Source organism: Gossypium arboreum, chromosome 1 (assembly GCF_025698485.1).
Source record: "Gossypium arboreum isolate Shixiya-1 chromosome 1, ASM2569848v2, whole genome shotgun sequence".
Lineage (NCBI taxonomy): Eukaryota > Viridiplantae > Streptophyta > Magnoliopsida > Malvales > Malvaceae > Gossypium > Gossypium arboreum.
The window spans coordinates 28,485,447-28,511,842 of record NC_069070.1 but is presented as its reverse complement, the minus strand read 5'-3'; the positions used below and the strand labels follow the sequence as shown (position 1 = coordinate 28,511,842).

The window sequence follows — 26,396 nt, the reverse complement described above, 5'->3', positions numbered from 1 at the left end:
CTCAAATTTTGTTAAGGTGACCATAATTTGTGTCATGTATGATGGATGATTAAGGCCAAGGAAAAATTCATGAAATTGGCATAGTCTACTGCAGTAACTGTTGCGGACAGCAGCAGTGAGATGAGATTGAAAAATCACTAAAAATAGTATAAGTAGAATTAAATAGTGAGTAAATTATGGAACTGATCCTTGATGAATCTATTTTATATGGACAAAACGAAACGACCATATGAGCAGTATACTGGGAGATATTAAAGTTCTCGTGAGACAGGGCCAGAACGATTTCTGGGTCCCCTGTCGTGACTTTGAAAATTTACCATAAATTATCCAGAAAGAATTAGGAGTCATGCCTTATATGTACAGATTCCATTTTGAGTCTAGTTTCATTAGAAACAAACGGCACCAGTATTAAAGCCCTGTACAGAAAGATATTCAAGTTGTAACGCGCGGAGGTCAGAGCAGTCGATCCCTGTAACATGGGTGACTTTAACTAATAAACTGTACCAATTGGCCCAACCAAAATTCTAAAAATAAATCCATGGATGGATATATGAGTCTAAATTCAGGGAAAATTTACGAAACCAGTTTCCGAGTTTTGGAACTCGAGATATGATTTTTAAGGCGACGGTGACGCAGTTTTCCAGCCTGTCCAGAAATGCCAAATTGGTCGGTACTTTAAGAGGATTTGTCTCGTTAACCCCTCGTGTCCGACACCGGCGTCGGTCACGAGTTAGGGGTGTTACATAACCTTCCTAATTTCTTTCATAACGTCATCACTCCAAACGACACGTGTTATTGACAAATGACGTGTTCCCTTCAATAAGAAATCAATGCATTCCATCAGATTTGTCATTATATGCCCATATCATAGACCCCCGTATGGTTGTGTCTACTAATTGAAGGGTATATTAAAGAGGTACTGTAACACCCCTTACCTGTATCTAAAGCCAAGATGAGTACAGGGTATTACTGGGCTAAAACGTAAACATACATACAAAATTGAGCCATAAAATTTCTTTTTAATACAAAACTGTACATACACATGCAACTCGTCCCTAATACGGGCCTACAAGGCCTAAAGCATACATCGGGGGTGGTTTGGGGCTAAAACGTGAACTTTAGGAAATTTTTCATAAAACAGGGTTACACGCCCGTGTGGACACAAGGACACGCCCGTGTATCCCAGATACGCCCATGTCTCTTGGCCGTGTAACTCTCTGTTTATGACGTCAGCATCAATTAAGGGTCACACGGCCTAGTCACACACCTGTGTGCCAGGCCGTGTTGCGAATTTAATTTTTGTATTTAAGGTGCAAACTTCACACGGCCTGGGTACACGCCCATGCCCTAAGGCTGTGTACTCCACAAAGCTGAGACACATGGCCGTGTCTTTGCCTGTGTGTTTACTACCATGCATACTAACTTGTAAAACTAGGGTGCAGAGGACACACGACTAGACTACACGCCCAAGGGGCTGACCGTGTGTCACACACGGCCTAGACACATGCCTGTGTGTCTACCTGTGTGGAAAACTTTGAGGCTCTTTTCCAAGCCCTCTTATCACCCTTAACAACCCCTACACACACTCATATGCCAATGGTGATTGTCAGGGAATAAAAGGGTTACTTAGACATCCATAGCTTTAACTCATGCATGATAAATTCATATCAAGTATGCCTAATTAGGACTCCTTGACTTGTTAAGATTTCTTTACCTTTATTAATATAGTGACCATGCCAATTGACATCATTTATCCATCAAGCATAAATTCCACATTTTATCAACCATTTGCCACACACCACAAAGTTAATAACACATCTTATGCATGTAACAATATTTAGGGATTTCAACCTAATAATCAATATGAGCCATATTTCATGGCCATATACAAAATGGAATAATATACCAAAATGAGCCATCACTTTGGCTAACAAATATGACACATATAACAAAATGCTAAGTCCCCTATACATGCCATATTTAAATGTAGTAAACTAATTATACCCAAAAATGTTTGTTGATAGTGTGACTCGAGCTCCGACGTTCACGATCCCTGAGCTAGCTTGACGATGCTAGAAGAAAAATGACAAGAGAGAGAGAGGGGTAAGCATATAGCTTAGTAAGTCGTGTGCAAATAATAAATATGCTATCAATTACCACCATATTATCATATTACACATAATGAACATATTGAGAATTGACAATAAATGTATTTCAACATCATGCTTATCTTATACTTTCATACCCATTCCAAATTTCCCAACATGAATCGAGTCCAATACTCATGAAGTTTACGTACATACCTGTACCATACATTCTTACTCATTCTACCCCACTTCTTAATCATAATTTTGAATGGCCCGTTGATTTACCCGAAATGCTAAAGGATGTTCGGAATCATCATACACCAAAATAGAGCGCCAAAGCCATGTCCTCGGCATGGTCTTACATGGGCCTACATATCGATGCCATATCCTAGATATAGTCTTATACGAAGTCTCATGTCGATGCCGATGCCATGTCTTAGACATGGTTTTACATGGGACCTCATATTGGTGCCATGTCGCAGACATGGTCTTACATGAAATCTCATATCAACGCCATATCCCAGATATGGTCTTACACTGGCACACATATCAACATCGATGCCATGTCCTAGATATGGTCTTATACTGGCTCACATATTAATGCCGATATCATGTCCCAGACATGGTCTTACACTAGTCCACATATCAACACCGATGCCATGTCCCAGACATGGTCTTACACGAGATTTCGTTAATCATGGTGTCATAATATCCGAATCCTAAGCATTCTTCAAGGTTACCTTGGACTTTCGAGATATAAGGCTATCACCAAACTTTCATTAAATCGTCAATCATACATATATCATAGAATATCAATTATTAAATGCATAATAATGGAATTGTTGAATTACTTACACACAACTTACCTTGGTGCAAAATGTGATTATTTGCTATTTAAGCCACAACCTTGCCTTTCCCTCGGTCAAAGTCTATTCCTCGTCCCTTTTGATCTAAAATAGCACATTTAACTCATTTAATACATGCACTATTCAATTCAGTCCAAAAATCACACTATAAAAAATTACAATTTTGCCCCTAAAATTTTACAAAATTACAAAATTGCCCTTAGGCTCGTAAAATGAAAAGTACTCATTTTTCTCATTATTCAAGCCTAGCCAAATCATTTTATATCTTATACCAACCCACATTTCTCATTTATTCACACTTTTACACATAGTTTTTACAACTTTTACAATTAAGTTCTTTTTATGAATTTCACCAAAAACTACCTAGTAAAAGTTATTTATCACACCTCAAACTTTCATATTCTTCCAATAGACATCAAAGAACAAGCATGTCATTCATGGGTTTATTTTTGGACATGAACCCTAGCTCAAATTAAGGGTAGAAATAGCTAAATCGAGCTACGAGGATTTCAAAAATATAAAGAACATTAAAAACGGGGCTAGGATGCACTTACTTTGAGCTTGAAAGATGGAAGAAACCCTTGCTATGGCTTCTTGTGAAATTCAGCCAAGGAGAATAAAGATGGACATAATTTTTGACTATTTTTCCCTTTTAGTTTTTTTAATAACTAATGGACCAAAATACCCTTCCATTAAAACCTTAATATTTTATTCCTCCTATGTCCATTTTTGTCCATAATGACATATAATGGTATAGTTACTAAATAAGGACTTCAAATTTCAAGTCTCCTCACATTTAAGCCCTATTAATCAACTAGGAAACATGTTTTTCACTTATTGCAATTTAGTCTTAATAACTTAATTGAACACCTTATCGGTAAAATTTCTCGTTGATATTTTCACATAGTTATTAAATCACACAGTAGACCTTAAAACTTTATCAATAGGAACATTTCTACCTCAGATTTTTGGTTTCAAAACCACTTTTCTGTTTAGGTCCTAATTCAGGATGTTACAGGTACCTCGCCTGGAATTGTTAATGGCTCGTAAGTTTTCCAACATTTCATGGAAACAGTGTTTGACGATCTCATACCCTATCGAGAAAAGTGAATAGTTTATTCATAATGCTTGGCATCTACTGACGGGTTAAATATAAAACAATTGAAATAGTGGTGAATACATACCCATGTTAAACCACTTGTGCATGCTGAGCTTCAAAATCATGCTGTCCATGGTAGTTCGCTGCAACATTTCTTAAACAATACCTATGGTATGTGTGATTCTAAAGGCTTTCCAGTCGTTCAATTGTGGTCAGTATTCCCAGTCCCCTATTAAAGATGATACATATATCGAGTTGAGGGAAAACATGCCTCCTCTAGCTTTAAGGAAGAAATCCCAATCGGTTGCTGACTCCTCTGGCATTATTGCAAAGGCAATTGGCATGATTTTTTGATTGCTATCCTGTGCCATAGCCAATAACAACTGATGCATATATCTCTCGTGCACAAAGGTACCGTCGATATGTACCAATGACTTACAGTACTAGAATACCTATCAACATTGCTTGAAAGTCTAGAAGAAATGATGTAACACTCGACATTTGTGGATCAAGAGATCATTGTAGTATGCAAGCATTGTTTCCATACTGGTTACGCAAGTTGGAACATACTTCTTCAGTACCTAACACCGCTGTCACAAATCATTGTACGACGTGTCCCATCCATTATGCATCTTCTTCAATGCCTTCTTCTTTGTGATCCACGCTTTGCGGTACAATGATATGTAATCAAACTGGCTACGAATATTTCCAATTAAAACTAACACAACAATCTTGGAACTTGTTTTCACCATAGGTAGAACTTTGTTCGCGATCATCTCCGAGTCCAATTTCAGATGATCCCATGAAATACATGAAACAACAAAAGTATGTTAATATTAGAAATTCAATACCCCAAATATAAGACAATCTTGATGCAAGTACCTGCGTCAATACAATTATCTGAAGCGATATATTTCTTTATGGTCCACAACCTCGTCTTCTTCTTAATAGAAGCTATGATTTTTCATGCATATTTGCTATTTTGCATTGCACATTTTGCCTCGAACTTGTCAGATTGGAATTTAACAACGTGGAAGTTTGCGCCATTCTTGATGTTGTATCACTTCATTGCAGCGAAAAAACCATCTTTAGAGGGAAATCCCTTCCCCACTTCTAAATCACTGGACTCTAATGAAGAACTCGTATGGCCCGGTCTTTTGTGTGAGAGTTTTGCAAACTCTGACCCATTTTCTATTGATAGGTCTACATTATGCATATGGGTCGGAGGTGAGTATGCTCTGAACAGTGGATCGTCTTCGACATCTTCGCCCAAACCTTTATCGTTTGAACCTCCATCTTTTAATTCAGTTGGAACCAACTCTGGTTCAAAAAATAAAACAATTTCTAAACAATCAACCCTGGGCTCCTGGATTGGATCAGCATTGCAATTAGTGCCCTCTTTATTCTCAAATCCATTAGCATCTTTACAGTTGGATGTTCCTTCGCCGATGGATGTCACAAGGAGTACATCATCCTTTCTTGTATAGTTGTCGAAACAACCAAAATCACTTACTGATTACCAGCCATTAGAACTTGATGCCACTCCCGTGTAAGTGTTCCCATCGTTAAACCTCGGCTGTCCAAAGTTCAAATCAAAACAACCAGCTGAATGTCATATTGGGGTCCAATATTCTGTGTTACCTTCAAACCCTAACTATTGGATGTTTTGCCTATCACGGTTGAAATCTAAGGCTAAAACCGGTGAGTGTCTTCCCATTGATGATTGTAGGATATCATAATATGAATTTTCTAACAAAGCAGTGAACCCACCACACAACTGTGTCGTTGGACGTTCGGCTTGTTCTTCTGTTCTGGCTCCTTTAACTGGAACATATGTTGACCTTCGAGCGCCTTCATCTGTGTTTTCAAACTTCACATAACTCGAGTATTGGTGATCCACTAGCAATATGCGTTTGCCCTATCACCTTCGACCCCCATATGCCTCTAGTATTGAAAACGTCATATTTGACGGGGTCGACTGAAACACAAAATCGATATTTCAGTGATAATACTCTCATCTGGTTGGATCCAATGAATTTTTGCCTAATTTTTCCTCACATCTCTATCAATTGTATGTTCGGGTTAAAATCCAATCGCGTTGTATTCTCCGATAAAAAATGACCCTATTCTTAGTGTCACAGGCTTCACCGTCGTAATAAACAATAGAATTAATTTCTCCACTCATTTTCAATGAAATAACCTGTTCCACATGTTCAAAACAAAATCATTATGCAGAAAAATAATGTTGTAATTATATATGAATAAAAATTGATCCTTACTTTATGCAATTGCATGGTTGCTCCAAATTATACCTTATGAAATGCCTTGTGAACTTTCTCTTCTTCCGATTCTTCTTGCAATTTTGGTTGTTCAAAAATTCCTTATGCCACTCAATGCTAAAAGCCATCCTTTTATAGAGTGTGGGTGAGTGGCAATTGATTCAGAAAAATTTCCTAGGTAAGTGGGAAGTTTGCATGCGTTGAATTTTGTAGAGGGAAAATGCCCCACGTAGGACGCGTTTTCAATGCATTTTTCTATAGTGCATTGAAAACGCGTCCTACGTGGCATTTTCCTTCTACCACTTTCAACTCCTACAATATCTCACTCATCCATCAGATATCCCGGGATTCCCGGGAAAATATTTTCTGAAGAAATCTGATCGACCTCAACCCCTCGTAAAAAATTGCACTGAAAAATCTAATCGACCTCAACCTCCGGTAAAAAAATATGATCAAAATTCAATTGCATTTGAAAAAAATAAAAAAAATACAAACTAAAAGTTAATCGAATCGAGTAGTTCGAGTTTCGATTTTGAATCGAATTAAATTTTATAATTTGAATAATTCGAATATATGATTGGTGTAAATATGATTTTTTTGTAAATATTAAATTAAATAATTATTAAAATTACATCTCAAAAAATTATAAAAAAATCTAAAGAATTATTACATAAATTGTTGTATCGATTTTTGTGACTAGCAATAGAACAATGAACAACAAACAAAAACTAAAGAACACCAAATATGTTTATGCAATTCGTGAACCACCTATGTTAGGCTTCACTCAAAGTTGAATCCACTAAAAAAGCTGAATACAAGTGCTAATTTAAGATTAATCAATCCATGGATTATTGCAACCTTTGTCTCCTACACTTCATGTAAGTTCTCTCAACACTCGACCTCTCCTATTGAAGTTGGTAAAATCACTCTCAATCGATGGACAGTTTTCTTTCTATTTACACCAGTGAAATGGGTTCCCAAGATGAACTATGTAGTGTTTTATTATTTCCTCCACAATGGAGGATGAAGCTTCCATTAAAATACTTCAAGCGCTATCGTAGTGATAAAATATCCTTGAAATGAGAATAAGATAACTTTAAAATTATATCATATTGCTTGATATCAATTTGTCAATCTTGTCCATTAATATCCTCTTAATAAAGGATAGTAAAAAGTTCATAAATCTTGAACTTAGAATAAAAATCAATCTTAGTATAAACAAATCAAGATTACCGACAAACAATTTTGCACCAACATATTATAGTAGGGAATTCCTTCAAATTCTTCACTATTTTTAATAAAGGAGGAGAACTGTGTCTAACAGAAGATTAGGGTCCATGTCCAAACTACTTGAAACTAATGCATTGCCACTTGGCAAATTCAAAGAGCTTTTGCCTTGAATTTCACGTATTTTGGTTTCCTTAATGTTTATGGGCAACTATTGTACCTAAATATATAGAAGCCTTTAGCTTTGAATCAATTAAACTGGTTAATTGCAGTTTTGCTTCTAGTTAATGAAATTCGTCCACAATAAAGAGCTTCCATTTCTTTCACAATAGTGCCAAAATGTTGGGCAGCTTTCCTTTTTCGTCCGTAACAACCATTCCCCACGAATTACATGAAGTTCTATGCAACCAACATTTTGATCCCATTCTCTCAACCCTAATAATATAAATTATTAAGACTATTTAATTATTTGATGATATCTTAAGAATGAATCAATCAAATTAAGTTAAAAGTTGATTTGTTTTTGTTAACTAGCATATAAATTTTTATATACTTAGTGAACGTTATGACACTTGTTAACAAATTTGATTACCTGTTAAAAAAGTATTAATTATAAATTTATATACTAAAGCATCCAACACTAATAAAAATTTAAGATGGATTTTTTTTTTGAGCTGAATTGATTGATGGATGATTAGGGAATAATATGAATAATAGCACAGATGAACCTCTCACTTACTTTCATTTAATATGATAAATGACTTTTCAACTTCACAAAGCCATCACTTAATTACGGGCTTAGGCAGTCTAGTATAGAGGTTACAACTTAATAGCTTGGACGAACCTAATGGTGTTTTCCATTTAAAGAATTTGGCTGTTTGAACTTGGCAAAGTTTCAAAGTTGGCAAGCCAACCCTGCAGTTGGCGGTTCACTATCTTTGGCCTAATTGTGGATTGTCCCACGGATTTATGGAAGAAATTTAAACCCTGTAAAACGCGGCTACTGACTTGTATCACGTTGGTCAATGGTGTGTTTCATGGTCATACATCATCTCTATGGACGGCTAGATGGGTCAAATGACTGTTATATAAACAAGTGGGAGCGTATCCATAGTAGGCAAAAAAAAAAAAAAATGATGGAGCATTTGAAATGTGATTTGAAGTGCTTAAGCAGGGATATCCTAGCTGACATCATGGCTCGACTAGATGGTTCAACCCTGGCCTCAGCTGCCTGCACATGTTCTGACCTTCGAGGCATAGCTCGAAACCAAAGGTTATGGAAGCAATTGTGTAATTCCACATGGCCTTCCACTGCACTCGACGAAGCCCAACACCTTATTTCATCATCAACGGATGGTTTTCGCAGATTCTATGCTGATTCTTATCCTCTTATTTCGAATGATCACAAAGATGCCAACAATTACTTTCCTATACAACCAACCCTTATTTCCCCGTCTAATTTTGCTTTGTTTATAGATGTTTATTATAGAGAAAAATGTATTACTTCCAGTGTCTTAGACGGCATACCAATGGAAACCGATTTCGGCCAAGATGATGACACAACAACTGGTCTTATGAGTTGGGTATTGAACTGTCCATTCAAAGTGGTACCCTCAGATATTAATGATGAAGATATCGAAGACGGTGACGATGGACATGACTTCATATCACTTGTGGGAAAAGCAGATGATCGTTGCAATGAACTAAAAGAAGGGATTCGATTAAGTTGGGTGTTATTAGACAAGAAGAGAGGAAAAGCTGGAAATCTATCAAGCTGGAAGCCATTGTCGGTGAAGAAAATATGGGCTTCCAATGGTGACTATATTCTACATTTTGGGTGCATTATCCCAGTCCAAGAGAGACTACAACTGCCTCACAACTTGGCCAAGTGTCTTATAGTGGCAAGATGCAACATAGAGGAAAAACATGGGTATTTGAGATCGAAAGAGGTTAGTATGCACATTGAGGACACTAGTGGAGCATATGTAAATGGTGGCAAGAGTTTAATCATCTTGAACCAAGCTCTATATTGCTCACGAAGTAATAATCGTCATGCTGTTAAAAAGGGTTACATACAATTTGAGGGACGAAAGCAAGAGATTATAAGGAAAAAGAAGCTCGAAGAAACCATGGCTGATTGGCTTTGTATATCTTTTGAAGTAGTAATCCTCTTAATTTTAGGGTACCGAATTTTACCCATTTATTATATGGTCCAATGACAACTTAAGTAACCATTGCAAAGCACACTGTTTCTAGGACAAATAATTATTCATGTTAAACTGTGTTTTAACTTGTTTCATCAATTACAGACTGTTATGATGTTGCAATCCACAACCTTTGACAAATCAAAATGAAAATTTGAGAGTTTCCCAAGTTAAATGATGTTGATGGGTTTGGTCCAGCCTATGGATTTGGGCAGATATATAGGATTGAATTGGGTACGGCATACTTATTGGAGAAGAGGGTATCCATTTTAAGTAGGGTTTAATGAGAGGCTCATTCTTCGTAATGGGCTGATAAATTTAATTTCAGGCTCAATGGATTTTAAATAGTGAGCTTTATTTTTAGTTTTAAGAATATATCTATATTATATTTATACATCTATACTATACTAATAGTAACCTAAAATGTTAGATGTGGCGTTTTTAAAAAAATATATATGTCAGACGTGGAAATTATTTTCAAAAATTAAAAATTAAATATTCTAAAAATTAAAAAATTAATATTAAATGTATTAAAAGTTCAAGAAATCTATAAATATATATATATATATATATATGAAAATTTGTTAAAAAGTGTAAATTATAAAATATTATTAAAAATTTCAAAAAGAAATTAATATCTGTAAAAATTATTAAAATTTTGAAACCATTCATTTTCAATTCACACCCAAACTAGAAACCGAGTTCTACTAATTAAAACCCATTGGTTTAACTTTGTGATTTCATTATGATTAGTAAATAGAAGGAAAACCTACTTGAAAAAGAGAATGTCGTGGTCAGTCAAAATAAAAAGAATGAAGAAGGAAATAGGGCTTTTTTAATAAAAATAACCTTAAAAAATTAATTAATTATTTAAATAATCTATTTTTTTGATAAAATATGAAAATAACCTAAAATCTACAGTAAAAATTAGTGGAGTCAAAGTGTTCGGTGCTATCAACATGCCACGTCAGTAATCTACATTAAAAAATTAATTTTTTTGTGGAGCCATTTAAAATGACGCTACTTGTATAAATACTAAAAAAATACTGTAATTTTTAAAACTAAAAGGGAGACTTGAGAAATTTTAATTTTTTGTGGTGGAGCCAAATAAAATAACGCTACCAAATTTTAAAAAAATTTCTTGACACCCTATTGGCTATTTCCCTATTCAAAGTTTCAAACAGTTTGGGCAAATTTTTTATTTTTTTTTCTTGTCAGATTCTTTGTTTTGTTTGATTGCTTTTTCTTCTTTATTTATTTATTTATTTACTTTCTTTAAGTTTTTATTTGTCCTTATTTATTTTATTTATTTGTTTATTATTGATTTTAAAAATTTGAAATGTATATTTAAAATGTTTTATAATATTTTTTAATTTTAAATATATATTTTTGAAATTATTTTTAAAATTTTAAATATTATTTTTTAATTTTAAATATATTTTTAATAATATAAAACATTTAAATGTTTTAAAGATATGATCTTTCAAATTTATTATTAGCTTTATAATATTTTAAATGTATATTTTAAATTTTAATTATTTTTAAATCTACATATAATTTTTAAATTATGATTTTTAATTATTTTAAATATATTCAAACCTTTTTAAATTTTATTTAAAATTTTAAAAATAATATTTTATTAAAAATTGAAATTTGAATTAATTAAAAAATAGAAAAATATTTGTTAAAAAGGATTTATTTATTAAAAATGACTTTATTTAATATATATATTAAAAAGTAAAAATTTAAATTAAAAATTAAAAATATATTATATTTGGTCACATCGTGTCAATGATATCGGCAATGTGACCAGTCATAAACCTAAATATTAATTAAAAAAAAAGATAAATGTTATATAAGGTGGGATTTGGTCCCCCTTATAAGGAAGGAAGAAAAGGGAAAAAAAAGTAAGTTTTTTAAAATTTTATTTTTTATTTTTATATTTTATAGTTATTGTAATATAGTAGTTAATTATATTGTATTTATGTTTTTTTATATTATGTAGATATCAAAATGTCTTCTGGAGCAAATATGAATCACACTTCAACGAGGATCAACGAAACAATAAAATTAATTATAAATTAAATAAAAAAATCATTTTAGTTTCTCCTTTTTTCTTGCTAATCGCTACTCTGCTCAACGTATTTTGATTACATGAAACTGATCTCTATTTAGTTTTTATTATTCATTTTAGCTATTTTCTTGCGTGAAATTAATCTCTACGTGTTAGTTATAATTTTTTTAATTTTAGTATACATTCATAAATTTATATATTAATTTTTTAATATGAGGACCTTTTGCTTAATTTTACTATTTCTTGTGTTTGGTTCTATTTGTGGGGACAAAAAGTTATATTTGTCTTTAACGAGTGATTTTTTTATAAAATTTTTATTTGTAAGATAAATTTTCGAGTTTGAATATACCTAGTTTATATTATATGTAAAACTCTATGTATTATTATAGATATCAATTCAATAAAAATAAGTTTTTTTTATTTTTATATTTACCCATGCCACCTATAGTTTTTAGGACATTATTATTATTTTTATGTACTTTTTGTAGTTATATAGTTGCCTTTAGTTTTAATGCTTAACTATGATTAGGACATAATAATCACATTTGATTTCTACGTGTTATTATTAATATTTTATGACAAATCTTCATTCTATTATTAATATATTATTACTTATTTAATTTAACTTAAATAAAAATACTTAGAATGACTACGTTGGTATAGTATAAGTGTGATGTTTTTATTTTCTCAACCTTTCAATTTTACTCTTCAATATATAATTTTATGTTTAAATTATATAGATAATTGATTTATCATATTTTTATAAAAAAACTTACCATACAGGATAGGTATCGAGTTTTGAGGTCGTAGTTTAATTTTCTCAAGTATGATCCAGACGAGTGGATCATGCCATACTTATAGTTGGCGGGATTTGGGGACGTCGCATTGATCCAGAGGTTTGACTGAGGGCAAACTTAATATCCGCCTAGGTTGAGTAGTGGTGTACAGAGACCCACACCTTCATTATGCCATGCGGGGAGTGCACTATCACATTGGAAGACGTCGCTATGCAACTTGAGTTACGAGTTGACGATGTTGTGGTCACGAGTCGAAGTAAAGTGTTGAAACCTTTAGTACTATGCCATAGATTGCTTGGACGATCCCCTAGTGATGGGGAACAGAATTTCACATGCTTGACATTGGCGTGGTTGAGAGCAAATTTTAAGGAGTTATCGAGCACTGCCACTAAGCACGAGGTGATGTGTGTTGCTCGAGCTTATATTATACAGCTGATTGGGGGTACTTATGCCGAACAACACGTCTAATAGGGTCCACTTAAAGTACTTGCCTCTATTGGAGGATTTTTCTCGTGCTGGTAGTTACAATTGGGGTTCGACAGTGTCGGCCATATTGTATTATGAGCTTTGTCGAGCAACAAAACTTGGGGTTAGTAACATGGCTGGTTGTTTGGGTCTGCTACAGTCTTGGGCTTTATACATGATGCTATTTCTAGCGGCTGTTAGGCACCAACCATATTCGTGGCCACTTATAAATAGGTAAAAACAAAATTATACTTAACATTTAACGACTCATAAGTGTGGATAATATTTTCCAAAGTTTAATTACTAACGTGTTTGTTTCGACTTCAAATGGGCCATGTCTTTGGGAATTGGTGTGAGCCAAACATTAATCATTTACCGCCAAATGATAGAGGCGTACATTAGAGAGAAAGTAATATATATAAATATGGTTTAAGTAACGTTGATTTAACTTATCCACTTGCAGTATGTGATGTGACTTGACTCATTATGTTCTATTGTGCAAATCTTATGGATGCCGCATTCTGCATTGAACATTGCAACCTTTATTCCTTAGTGGGTTCACGCCGACGCCCATATGTGGTGCATTAACACGTCGATGCTCAACTTCTCAATCGTTGAGTGGTACAACGGTGATCGAGTTATGCGACAGTTTGGGTGTAGACAATTTGTGGCAGTCGAGCCACAACAATTTGCTGATGTCCACAGTAAGGCCATGAGGGGGAAACATACAACAGATTGGAGCATGGAACATCAATATTATGTAGCACTATGGATGCCCGGTACAACAGGTGGCCTGAGATGCACTCTTGCATGTTTGACTTCAGTCCCTCGACTGAATACATGCAGTGGTACATGACTCGATGGCGTGTTATTTATATGGTGGACAACTTATGATAGTACCGGATCACGGCTACAGACGTGGAAATCAACCTATGGGGGAGCTAGAGGATTAACATATGGTGGAGCCTGACTCGGAGGACCAACTTTTGAACACATCGGACCAATGGGTTGACACTTTTTGTGATGAGTCGCAGAGCAGTTCATGTCACCTAGACATTGGCCGTTCAAGTCCATATCACCCGGACATAGGCGGTTCAAGTTTATTTCAGCCAGAGCAACCACTGATATCATTTGATATGTTTGGTAATAACATGTACTCCACCCTGCCTCAGGCCATGTTCGATCCAGTTGTCGATCCTCCTAATGTGTACAGTACACCCCAACGTCCACCTCGTCAATGAAGGCTCGTAAACCGTTATACCTCGAACGACAATACCACTCCCAGTTTTTTCCAATTTTGAGTTATGTAAATTTCAAGTGTTATGTAATATTTTTTGTATTGGTTTAGGGTTCCACAACTTATATATTAGTCTTTTTTTGTATAATTTATAATATATTTTAAAGTATTAAAAGTTACAACTGTTAATTCTAAATAAAAGCTTAACACTAAATAATACAAACTTTATTTCTCAAAGATCATAAAATGCAAACATCAGGTACAACATTTAATTTCTTTCAAACTGTGAAGATTGACTAGTGTAGATGTTTCCATAGAGACATTTGCTCCGGTTTTGGCCAACTGTTCTACATATGATGCAACGCTTTGGATCGACTTGCATATCCATGTCGTTCCAAATCCTTATTTTTGTTGATTTACCTTTGACTCTCCTACATAGTGACTGATCTGGCAACATCTCGAATGCAGGCGGTTGCACTTTCCATGACGATACATCCCTTAATACGGGGAACTCATTACCCCAAATATGCAACATACGTTCAAGTGTGTACACATCATTGACATATTGTTCGACATTCAAACTGTAGGTAGCACATGTTGCAACCAAATACGCAAACGGGTACCGTAGTGTTTGGAACATCCCGCACTCACACAGCCTGTTTCAGAGATCAATCTATAAGATCGTGGTGGGATCCTCGACCGACGATCGATATACATTGTCACTCGAAAAGTTTCCAAATTTCAAGATTATAGTTCTGCATTCATTGACCTAGCCCTTTGAGCGTTCTCTTTCATGGCATCCCTAATTTTTTTCAACGTGCACGTGTTCTGCCTCTAACTTTTTTGCTTGTTTCAACCCATTTTTGGCATTAAGGTTGCTAGCCTGTAAAATGTGGCTGAAAAAATCGCTGAAATTGGCAAGTGACGCATACGCCTCAAAACGGAGTTAACAGTCTCAACGAGGTTAGTTGTCATATGACCATACTGATACCCCTCGTCAAAACATTGAGTCCATTACCACAGCTCCATGCTACCCAACCACTCTCTAAGAGTAGGTTTGGACCCCGCCATATTAGTCTCTAACCTCGCCAACTTATGCATGAATCAGTGTGCTTCTAGCTCGTATCCTATGTATGTATTCCAATAAAATACGTTACCATCCCAGTTAGGAAATAGACTCGAAATATTTACAAATACAAATTTAAATACGATATTTTTACCTATGTTAACAATTCATTTACGCCAGTCTTTATTCTTGTACTCATTGTGGAAGTTGACATTGATGTGACGAATACAATAGACAGACCTCCATGGAACCTCGGATTGCCGAATCGCAGCAACAAGACCCTTTGATCTATCAGAGATAATGCAAATGTTGTCTTGCATGACAACATGTCTCTGCAAGTTCCGAATGAAATATGCCCACGATTCGAAGTTCTCCAACTCCACGATGGAAAAAGCAATCAGTCTTATATTTTCGTTACCGTCTTGTGCAACTGTAATCAGAAGTATCTGCGTGTATTTTCCATAAAGCCATATTCCATCAACTTGCACTGGCGGTTTCAAGTGGGAGAAAGCCAGAATAGTCGACGGAAAACTTTTCTCCCCAGTTCCAATTGTCCATTAAGGCCTTTATAAGGCAACGTTTGCAAGTCCACGACAGTTCCTGGGATGTACTCCACCATCCCTGAAATCCAACCCTGAAGTTCAGTGTATGAGTCATCCCAATTGTCGTACAATTTTTGCATGGCCATTTGTTTCGCCCACCACGCTTTCCTGTATGACACTCTATACTGAAATCGAGCTTGCATGTCTGCAATCAATGTCAACACAAGAATGATTAGGCTATCTTTCACTAGTGGCATGATGCAGTTGTAAATACTTTTGGCATCCAATTTCCTGTGGTCTTGAGACATACGTACGACAATACATGTATGACGCCTTTCTAATTTTCCTATTTTCCACTGTTGAGTCCTCTGTATAAATGCAACTCAAACTCACCAACCACACCTATCGCCGGCTCTCTAACATTCCCCAACATATAATGTCAGTGTAGATTTGACAATCTTGTAATCAATTGATAACTTCATGCTGTATTGTTTGATGGAAAACACACAGTCCGCCTTGTTCTTGAACTGTTGCCCAATGAACAACTCTTCAAACTGTAAATTTGACGCTAATCTATGAGCACGTACTATATCAGCGTACTCAGGGAACTCGGATGCATGTGCTGCATCTGGATCTATTTCAACATGTTGTAACATCCCGATTTAGACCCTATTCGGAATTGTGGTTTTGGGACCATAAATTCGAGTCAGAAAAATATTTAAAAATTATTTTGTGTTTATTATGTGTTAATTTATATCTGTGAAATTTTCATGATTTAATTTTGTCGTTTGAGTGCCCGATTTAATAAAAGGGCTTAATTATGTAAAATGAAAACTTGGTGGTTAATTATGAAAGGGTCGAATTATTGTTTTCTTTTAAAATAGAGGTATTTATAATGCAATTAGACCATGATTAATTGAGTGGATGGTATTAACCATGAAATATAATGGTTTTGTATTAATTAATATAGGTTATAATTGTAAAATGTGTAATAATATATGAAATAACAAAACATAAAAATTAAAACATAGTTTCATAATACTTAGCTTTTGTCGAAACATAAAATAAAAGAAAAGAAACAAAGGTTCAAGGGTTCGGCCATTGTTGGAACTTAATCAAGGTATGTAACTAGCTCAGTTTTTTTATAATTTTTACATTTTTGAGATCGTTGCAGTGTAATGTACAAAGCCCATGCTTGAATTTCTGATTTTGATGAATATTTTGAGTTATTCCATTGATGAATATTTGAGTTTTGTGATGTTAGTTGATGAAATACAAAAAATATGTTTTGGATTGATATGTTTTGTATTGGAATTTTTGATGATTTTGAGTAAATAAGGCTTAATTGCAAAAATAAAAAATTGAGGGACTAAAATGTAAAATAAATGAAATTTATGGACTTGTATGAATACTAGGAACATTCGGCCTAAGCATGGTGTACTCAAATTTTGCATGTTTTGTGTTTTATGCAATTTGGACTAAATTATAAAAAGTGTATTTGTCAATGGTAAAATGGTAATTTGCCCATTGATGTGTTTTTGGACTAAATTGAGTGAAAATATGTTTGAAATTAGTTTAATTTAAATATGTTTAGATCAAGAACCAAAGAAATCAGATTTGGATCGAAGAAAAACTAAAGTTGTCGACTAGTCGTCCCATTCCGATTTTCATTGTCCGAGGTAAGTTTATAAGCAAATAAATGCTGTTAATTTTGGATATATATAAGTTTAAAATTTTGAATCAAATTTTATGATTATATAAACATAATGACCGAATGTGTACATGCTTGAGAATTAAGGATTACGATTCGATTTGACTGAGTAACGACGTCCGAAAGCCCCGTACGAACCTTAGGAATAGCTAGGATACATATGTCATGACATAGGAACCGATATGTGTTTTCATGTAAAACCACGTCTGGGACGTTGGCATCGATATGTGGTTACGTATAAGACCATGTATGGGACATTGGCATCGTATTTGATTCGTGTAAGACCTTGTCTAGGACAGTGGCATCAATATGAGATAGCATGTAAGATCACGTCTACGACGTTGGCATTGTATGATATATGTGATTATCCGAGTATCCTATTCAATTCTGAATGGTTCAACGGGCAATATCAAGTTAAGATCGAATGTGAAATTGAGTTAAAATGTCAGGTATGTCTTAAATTAGTTGATTTGAAAGACTAGGTAAGTATATATTTGAGATGAACAAATAAATATGCATTATGAAAGTAAGAGTTATATAAGTTTATGAACTTATTTGTATTTGATCAAGTTAATATAATTAAATATCATTCATGTGATGGTATGAGTTTCAAGCATGAAAAATGTGTATCTGATTAAAGATTATTTGATTTGGTTTAGTTGATTAAATACAAATGTTCATTTGATTATTACTTTCCTATGACTTACTAAGCTAAGATAGTTTACTGTGTGTGTATATGTTTTCATTTGTTTTATAGATTTCGAGATCTAGTTACGAGCTCGGGGATCGTCAGCAAAGTTTATCACATTATCGACTGTCTGCAGTATTTTATAAGCTGAATTTTTGAACTTATGACATGTATAGACTGAATTATATTTTGAAATGTTGGATTTGGGTTTATGTAATCATGAGCCATGTGAAAATGGCTTATTACTTTGTTAAGTTTGGATTTAATGCTTCGTTTTGATGATGGTCATGTTTGATTTTGGTGTTCGGCTATTGCGTATATGTATATATATATGTAAATCTTGGTTGATATGCTTTGATAAGGTTATGTTATGTGACATAATATTAATACTTATATGTGTATTCGGTTATGGCATAGGCTTGATATTAAAGTATATTTCATGGCACATATATATATATGTGTGTGTGTGTGTATGTGTGTGTGGTGATTGGCTATATGGTTAGGTTTGATTATTAGATTAGTTGATGAATTATTAATTTGACAGAGGATAAATATATTATGGTAAGTATATTCCATGACATGTTTGAATGGTGTTTTGGTTATTTGAATTAGTCAAATATCGGTATGTATGACTTATAAATTAATTATGTTGATAAATTTATTATATGACATATATGTGATAGTGTTTAATCATAAAATTAAATGCGTTGTGAAATGCTCAATGTGATGTATATATATATTGGTTTATTAAATGATATTTTGGCTTATTACAAAGTATATAAAATTTGTATGAATTTTTGTGGTTAACTTTACTACTTGAATTGATAAGAAGAAAGTTGGTTTTGTGTTAGATTTTGGTATACGGTATAGTATGTGTAACTATCATAATTGGATTCGCATTTGTACATTTAAATTAAGGTGAATTGATTTGATTTCATGAATATATTATATAAATGTTGTATTGGTTATGTGAATAGTTATTAAGTGAACTAAATGCATTATTATGTTCGGTGGTAATAAATTTAGTTAATAGATTATGTCTATGAAGTCATTGGTTGTGAAATGATTAACTTTGTTTGATTAGAAAATGGTTTATTTGAGCTTGTGGTTGAATGGTATAATTTGTATAATATATATGATTAACATTGATAGTCGAATATGTGGGCAAATGAATTGATTATGTATTTGCAATTTTTGTTATGATATTGGCATATACATTTTGTATATTTGATTTAATAATTACATTTGAAATGGTTCGTAGTTGATTTAATATATGATGATTGACATAATGTTTCGTTTATAAGAAATATTATATGCATATATAGTAATAGAGAAGAATGAAAGTTAACATTGAACAATACATATGTATTTGGCATTTTGAGTTTAGGTAAATGACCATATGAATAGTAACTTGGTTTTTAACTTATATGTAACCTACAATATTTGATTTGATTTAGTAAATGTTCAAATATGATGAATTAAAATTATTAATTTCTATGTGTATCCATGAATGTCAGAAAATTGTGTTTCGTTTGGTAATACCTCGTAACCCCTTTCCGGCGACGGATACGGGTTAGGGGTGTTACACATGTCGTCCCCAGGTTCATTTCGTAAAATAATGTCACGACTCGGGTTACTGAATGAAGGGCTGTGAACATCTTCAACCTCCTCCGGTCCTTCGTCATCGATATTGTCTGAAACCTCATCAACATTGGGGTCACTAAAATCTTCAACGTCTTGATTAGAATCTTCACCATTATTGATCATTTCTCTGACATAAGCCTCTGTGCTTATTACCACCTCCTGATATATTTGTAGACAGAAACCAGGAGTAGGGTTGTTATACGAACTCCCACCATAATTAGAATTTTTGGTATCTGCGATATCCCTTTACATTCTAATTGGCCTGTCCATCCAACATTTAGATCAAAGACAAATACGCGATGTTAACTTATTGGACTAACATTCTCAATAGACTCTAAGTCTGCTAACTCAACAAATAATTCAACTGGTTAAGGGTTCTCACTCCCAGTCAACCACCATATTTCCATCATAGTGCCTAAGTCATCATCATCTAACAGCTACATCTCACAAAATTTGAATGGATCTGTAGAGATTGGAAACTTATAAAATAATTTGGACATCGCCATTCCACAATGGATAGCTATTTTTGCACTGATCTTCCTTTTCATTTCTGCTAGCTTCACATTTTTTTGAATCGCAAACCTACTCTTTGTCGACCTTGAAATACAAAACCAACATCACCTTCTACAATTTCACCATAAAAAAAACATACACCAAAAATACCTCATTATTCATCTTCAATAGATTTTTTGAACTCTCCTACTGAACATAACAATTTCACCATTCTATATATGCTAGAGAACCAAGAGGTGGTGTAACACCCCGTACCCGAGTCCGTTACCGGAGTCGAACACAAGGTGCGTACAGACTTAACTTAATTATCTTCACAGTCCATAAAAAAAATTTCCAGGCAAGCTGGTTACTGCGTCACTGTCGCCTTAAAAATCATATCTTGAGTTTCAAAGTTCAAAAATCAGTTTTGTAATTTTTCCCTGAAACTATACTCATATGTCCATCTACACATTTTTTTCTAGAATTTTTGGTCGGGCGATTTAGTACAGTTTATTAGTTAAAGTCTCCCCTGTTACAGGGTATGACTACACTGACCTTCATGAATTACGACCTGAATATCTCCCTGTACAGGGCTTCAATACTGATGAAATTTGTTTCTATAGAAACTAGACTCAAATAGGAATCTATACATATATGGCATGACTCCTAATTATCTCTGGTTAATTTATAGTGAATTTCCAAAGTCGGAACAGGGATTCCAGAAACCGTTCTGGCCCTGTTTCACGAAAACCTAAACATCTCTTAATATACAACTCATATGACCTTTTCGTTTCTTCCATATGAAAGTAGATTCATCAAGGTTCATTTACATAATTTATTCACTATTTAATTACATTTCTGCTATTTTTAGTGATTTTTCACATCCACACCACTGCTGCTGTCAGCATCTGTTTTCAAGGTAACTTTACCTATTTCGTGGTTTCCATGGACCAACTAGAGTTTTGTCATACATAGGTCCACATATGATCATATTTAGCCATTCTAAGGGCTGATCATTGCCCAACACTTCCATTCCAGTCCATAGTCACATCATGAAACCATATATATATACATAAACACAAATGGTCTAATGCCATACTCCACTTCTACGAGCCATTTTCGCATGGCTGTACACACATACATCACAAAAAGTACTTGAAAAACAACAAAGGGTAGTCCTATACATGCCATTTCAAAGCTCAACCAAAATTGTACCAAAAGGGGGCTTTGATAGTGTGGGAGACTTCGACTTCCAAAAATCCCGAGTCCGATAGCTGACGAGCCAAAATCTATAAAACAGAGAACAAAGAAACGGAGTAAGCAATTTATGCTTAGTAAGTTTTGAGCAAGGGATTCCAGCACAACAAAAGCATAGCATTCATATAGCTAAACGGATAATTTCATATGCACACATTCTCAATATCATACTTACTTCACATTACCAACCCTTATGTTCATACACAAAGATCAACTTAGCCAAAGGCGGTGGCTCGTTTATCAACCGAGCGAATACTTATTTGTAAGGGCTCAACTAATTCAAAGCACATCTGAAACATACCTCATTGCTGGAATTTTGCAAGCGTATTAACGAAATTTTTACAGCAAGATTGCTCATTCCCGAATCACGTTACTTGGTTTTATCCGGATATAGCGACTTCGCTCAAAAGCCTTCGGGACATAGCCCGGTTATAATAGCTCGCACAAATGCCTTCGGGACTTAACCCGGATTTGGGAACTCCCACAAATGCCTTCGGATCTTAGTCCGGATATGGTCACTTAGCACAAAGCCTTCGGGACTTACCCGGACATCATTCGAATAACCATGCACATTTAACACTAAATCATGACACATTCGCATTCCATTTTCATTAGCAAAACTCAAACACAATACACTTATCACTCTTGCAAATTTCGGCTCAATATCCACACACAAAGAGCATGATTTCGATTTGCTTAAAACATGACCTAATCCAATCATAATTTAAGCTCTATTACTCAAGAACTTACCTCGGATGTTGTCGAACGATTTCGATGGCTATTCGACCACTTTTTCTGTAACACCCCGAACCTGAGACCATCGCCGGTGTCGGACACGAGGGGTTAACAAGCCAAGTCCACATATTTTGCCCACCAATTTGACATTTCCAGTCAGGCTGGAAAACTGCGTCACCGTCGCCTTAAAAATCATATCTCGAGTTTCAAAACTCGGAAACTGGTTTTGTAAATTTTCCCTAAATTCAGACTCATATATCCATCCATGGATTTATTTCTAGAATTTTTGGTCAGGCCAATTGGTACAGTTTATTAGTTAAAGTCACCCATGTTACAGGGATCGACTGCTTTGACCTTCGCGCGTTACAACTTGAATATCTCTCTGTACAGGGCTTTAATACTGGTACCGTTTGTTTCTAATGAAACTAGACTCAAAATGGAATCTGTACATATAAGGCATGACTCCTAATTCTTTCTGGATAATTTATAGTAAATTTTTAAAGTTTCGACAGGGGACCCAGAAACCGTTCTGGCCCTGTCTCACAATAGCTTTAATATCTCTTAACATGTAACTCCTATGACCATTTCGTTTCTTCCATATGAAAATAGACTCATCAAGGTTCATTTACATAGCTTATTCACTATTTAATACCATTCCTACAAATTTTGGTGATTTTTCACATTCACGTCACTGCAGCTGGCAGCATCTGTTTTTGAGGTAAGTCTTACCTATTTTGTAGTCTCCATGAACCAACTAGTCTTGCCATACATAGGTTCACATATGATCATTTTAACCATACCAATGGCTGATCATGTGACCAACATTCCCATTTCCAATCCATAATCACAACATGACACCATATATACATATATACAAACCGCAAATAGTCTAAGTTCGTACTTCACTTTTACGAGCCATTTTCGCATGGCCGAACACATATACATCACAGCATATTTAAACCAACAAGGGGTAGTCCTATACATGCCATTTCAAAGTTCAACCAAAAATTTATACCAAAATAGAGGCGTTGATAGTGTGGATGACTTCGACTTTAATGATCCCGAATCCGATTGCTATCGAGCGAAATCTATAAAACGGAGAGCCAAAGTAACGGGGTAAGCATTTTTATGCTTAGTAAGTCTCAAGGAATATAATCAACTCTAATTACAGCAATACATTCACATAGCCAAATGCATCATTTCATTAATACACATTCTTACTTCACACTTCATCATTATATACTTTCACAAAGTATCAATCAATTCAATAACTGAAATTCATTAGTCGATTGAGCGAATGTTGCTCACACATGTCGACTTTCCAATGCACATATAAACGTACCTTATTCTTTGGGCTTTTCGAGTGTACTAATTGAATTTATTACAGCAACCAACACTCACCTCCAGCCCAAGATTCTTGAATATAACCGGATATAACCATGTGCACAAATGCCTTGGTCTTAGCCGGATAGAATGACTTCATACGAATGCCTTGGTCTTAGCCGGATATAGCCACTAGCACAATTGCCTTGGTCTTAACCGGATATAATTTCCAGCATAATTGTCTTGAGGCTTAGCCGGATATCATTCAATTTCTCATGCACACATACATCAATAATCATTGGACATACATATTTCATTTTCGTTACTAAGGCTCAAACACAATTATAATCATTAGCATAATCGCCTTGGGACTTAGCCGGGTATCATTCGAATACTCATACACACATAAATCAATAATCAATACATCCATATTTCATTCCACATAATTCAATTAAGGTCACTTCTTGAGGACTTACCTCGGATGTTGTCGAGCGGCTTTTACGGCTATTCGATCACTTTTTCCTTCCCTTGTCCAATTGTGGCCCTCTTAGCTCTTGAGCTAATTCAAACAAATTCAATTTATTAAAACCTCATTGTGCTAGCTTATGGCGAATATGACAAGGAGTTTAAATGGTCAAATGGCCACCCTTTAGCTTGAATACACAATGGTCATGCACATTTTATACTACATCAAGCAATTCAATACAATTCATTCGGGCATCAAGGAGAAGCTAAGGCCTTCAATAGGCTACCTAAGGCCAAATATACATGTCCATGTTGAGGCCAATTATGCACTTAATACCACACAAAACAGCATGCATTTTACTAGTTAATGCTTTGCATGTTGTAGCTCAAAACTTATAATATAGCATCAAGCACTCATATGTGTGCTAGGCGAATGTGCTTGCAATTTCACAAGCATTCTTCAACATCTTCTTCTTTAAACAAACATATTCATCACTTACTTCATAGCCAAAACATCATGTGCAAACATATATATACATATATGAGCATGGCGAATTTCAAGGTGTCCATAGCCATCTAAAACACAAATTTTAACTAACATGCAAGAAGCATGAACCATGCTCATGAATGCATCATGGCGAATATGACAATCATGCCCTTTTCAACTTCAATCATGGTTAAACAAAAGAAAACTCAAAATCTTACTCAAGAGTAGACAATCCATCATTGCATGCATCATCATCAAGCTTCACACTTAGCATGCAATGGCTTTATCACCATAACAACTTTGGCCAAATACCATTTCCATGGCATAACAAAGATTTGAGCCATGGCTAACATGCACATCAAGTTAGCAACCAAAACATGCATGAAACTCCTAACACAACCTCATACATACCTTAATCTTGATGCAAATTTAGCCAAATCTCCTTCTAGGTCTCTTCTAAACCAAGCATGAAGCCAAATCCTCCTCCTTTTTTCTTAGTATTTTCGGCCAAGAAGTGAAAATAGATGAACAAATTTTTTCTTTTCTTTCTTTTGGATATTCGGCCAAGGGCTATGGAGAAAGATGAACACTTTTTTTTGTTTCTCATCCTACTAACATTAATTTTTTTTCCATACTCTTATTTTATTATTTCTAACATCCACCACTAGCAAAACATGTTTAAGACATGTTTTCTTTTATATATTCATCACCATGGCCGCCACTTCCCTCTCTTTGGGTAAATTGACATGCAAAACCATTCTTTTGCATGCATGTACTATTAGACCTTTGAAGATTGGCCTATCACCTTTCAACAATGTTTCATATAAGTCCATCTAAATAAATTCACATGGAAATGATCAAATTAATGCATGCAACTTTCACACATGCATTTGCTAACATCATAAACATAGAATATAACTTCTAATTACTTATAAGACTCGGTTTAACGGTCCCGACACCACTTCCCGACTAGGGTCAAATTAGGGACGTCACATTTTCCTTCCCTTTATCGGATTTGGATCCCCTTTGCTCTTGAGCTTAATTAAATAAATAAATCGATTTAATCATTTGAGCATCGAAAAGAGGAACACAAGGCACTTAGCCCACACTTATACATTAGACATTAAAGTCACATACATGTGAAATCATGCATCAAACTCAACACATTAGTTAGTACTCTCCTTAGCCGAATTTTCTAGGTCGAGATAAAGCCTTCAACATGCTTACTTATGGCCGAACAACACATCAACCTATGTACTCATTCATGTGGCCGATTATGCATGTTGATGTTGAGGCCAATTACATGTTTAATACCACACATGAACGGCATACATTTTACTAACTAATGCATTACATATTATAGTTCAATACACATCTATCATTTACTTCATAACGAAACATCATCATAAGTAAATATATACCTTGAGATAGTATATATGTCATACCAATACATCATGTGCAAACATATATACATATAGGTGCAAGGGCGAATCTCAAGTTGATTATAACCAAATATAAACATATATCCAAAACACAAATCTTACCTACCATGCAATAAGCATAAATCATTCTTATGGATATACCATGGCGAATACTTCACAACACCATACCATTTCAATTTTGGTCATGGTTAAACAAAGAACTTAATGTC

At 34.6% G+C, this 26,396-nt stretch overlaps 1 protein-coding gene across 1 annotated transcript; it reads left to right on the top strand.

Annotated features, from left to right (window-relative positions):
* Window positions 1-8,560: 8,560 nt before the first annotated feature.
* On the top strand, window positions 8,561-9,937 carry LOC108482583 (probable F-box protein At2g36090). Its single transcript, XM_017785714.2, has one exon. It carries the CDS (start codon window positions 8,584-8,586, stop codon window positions 9,775-9,777), a length of 1,194 nt encoding a protein of 397 aa, XP_017641203.2. The 5' UTR covers window positions 8,561-8,583; the 3' UTR covers window positions 9,778-9,937.
* Window positions 9,938-26,396: the final 16,459 nt, after the last annotated feature.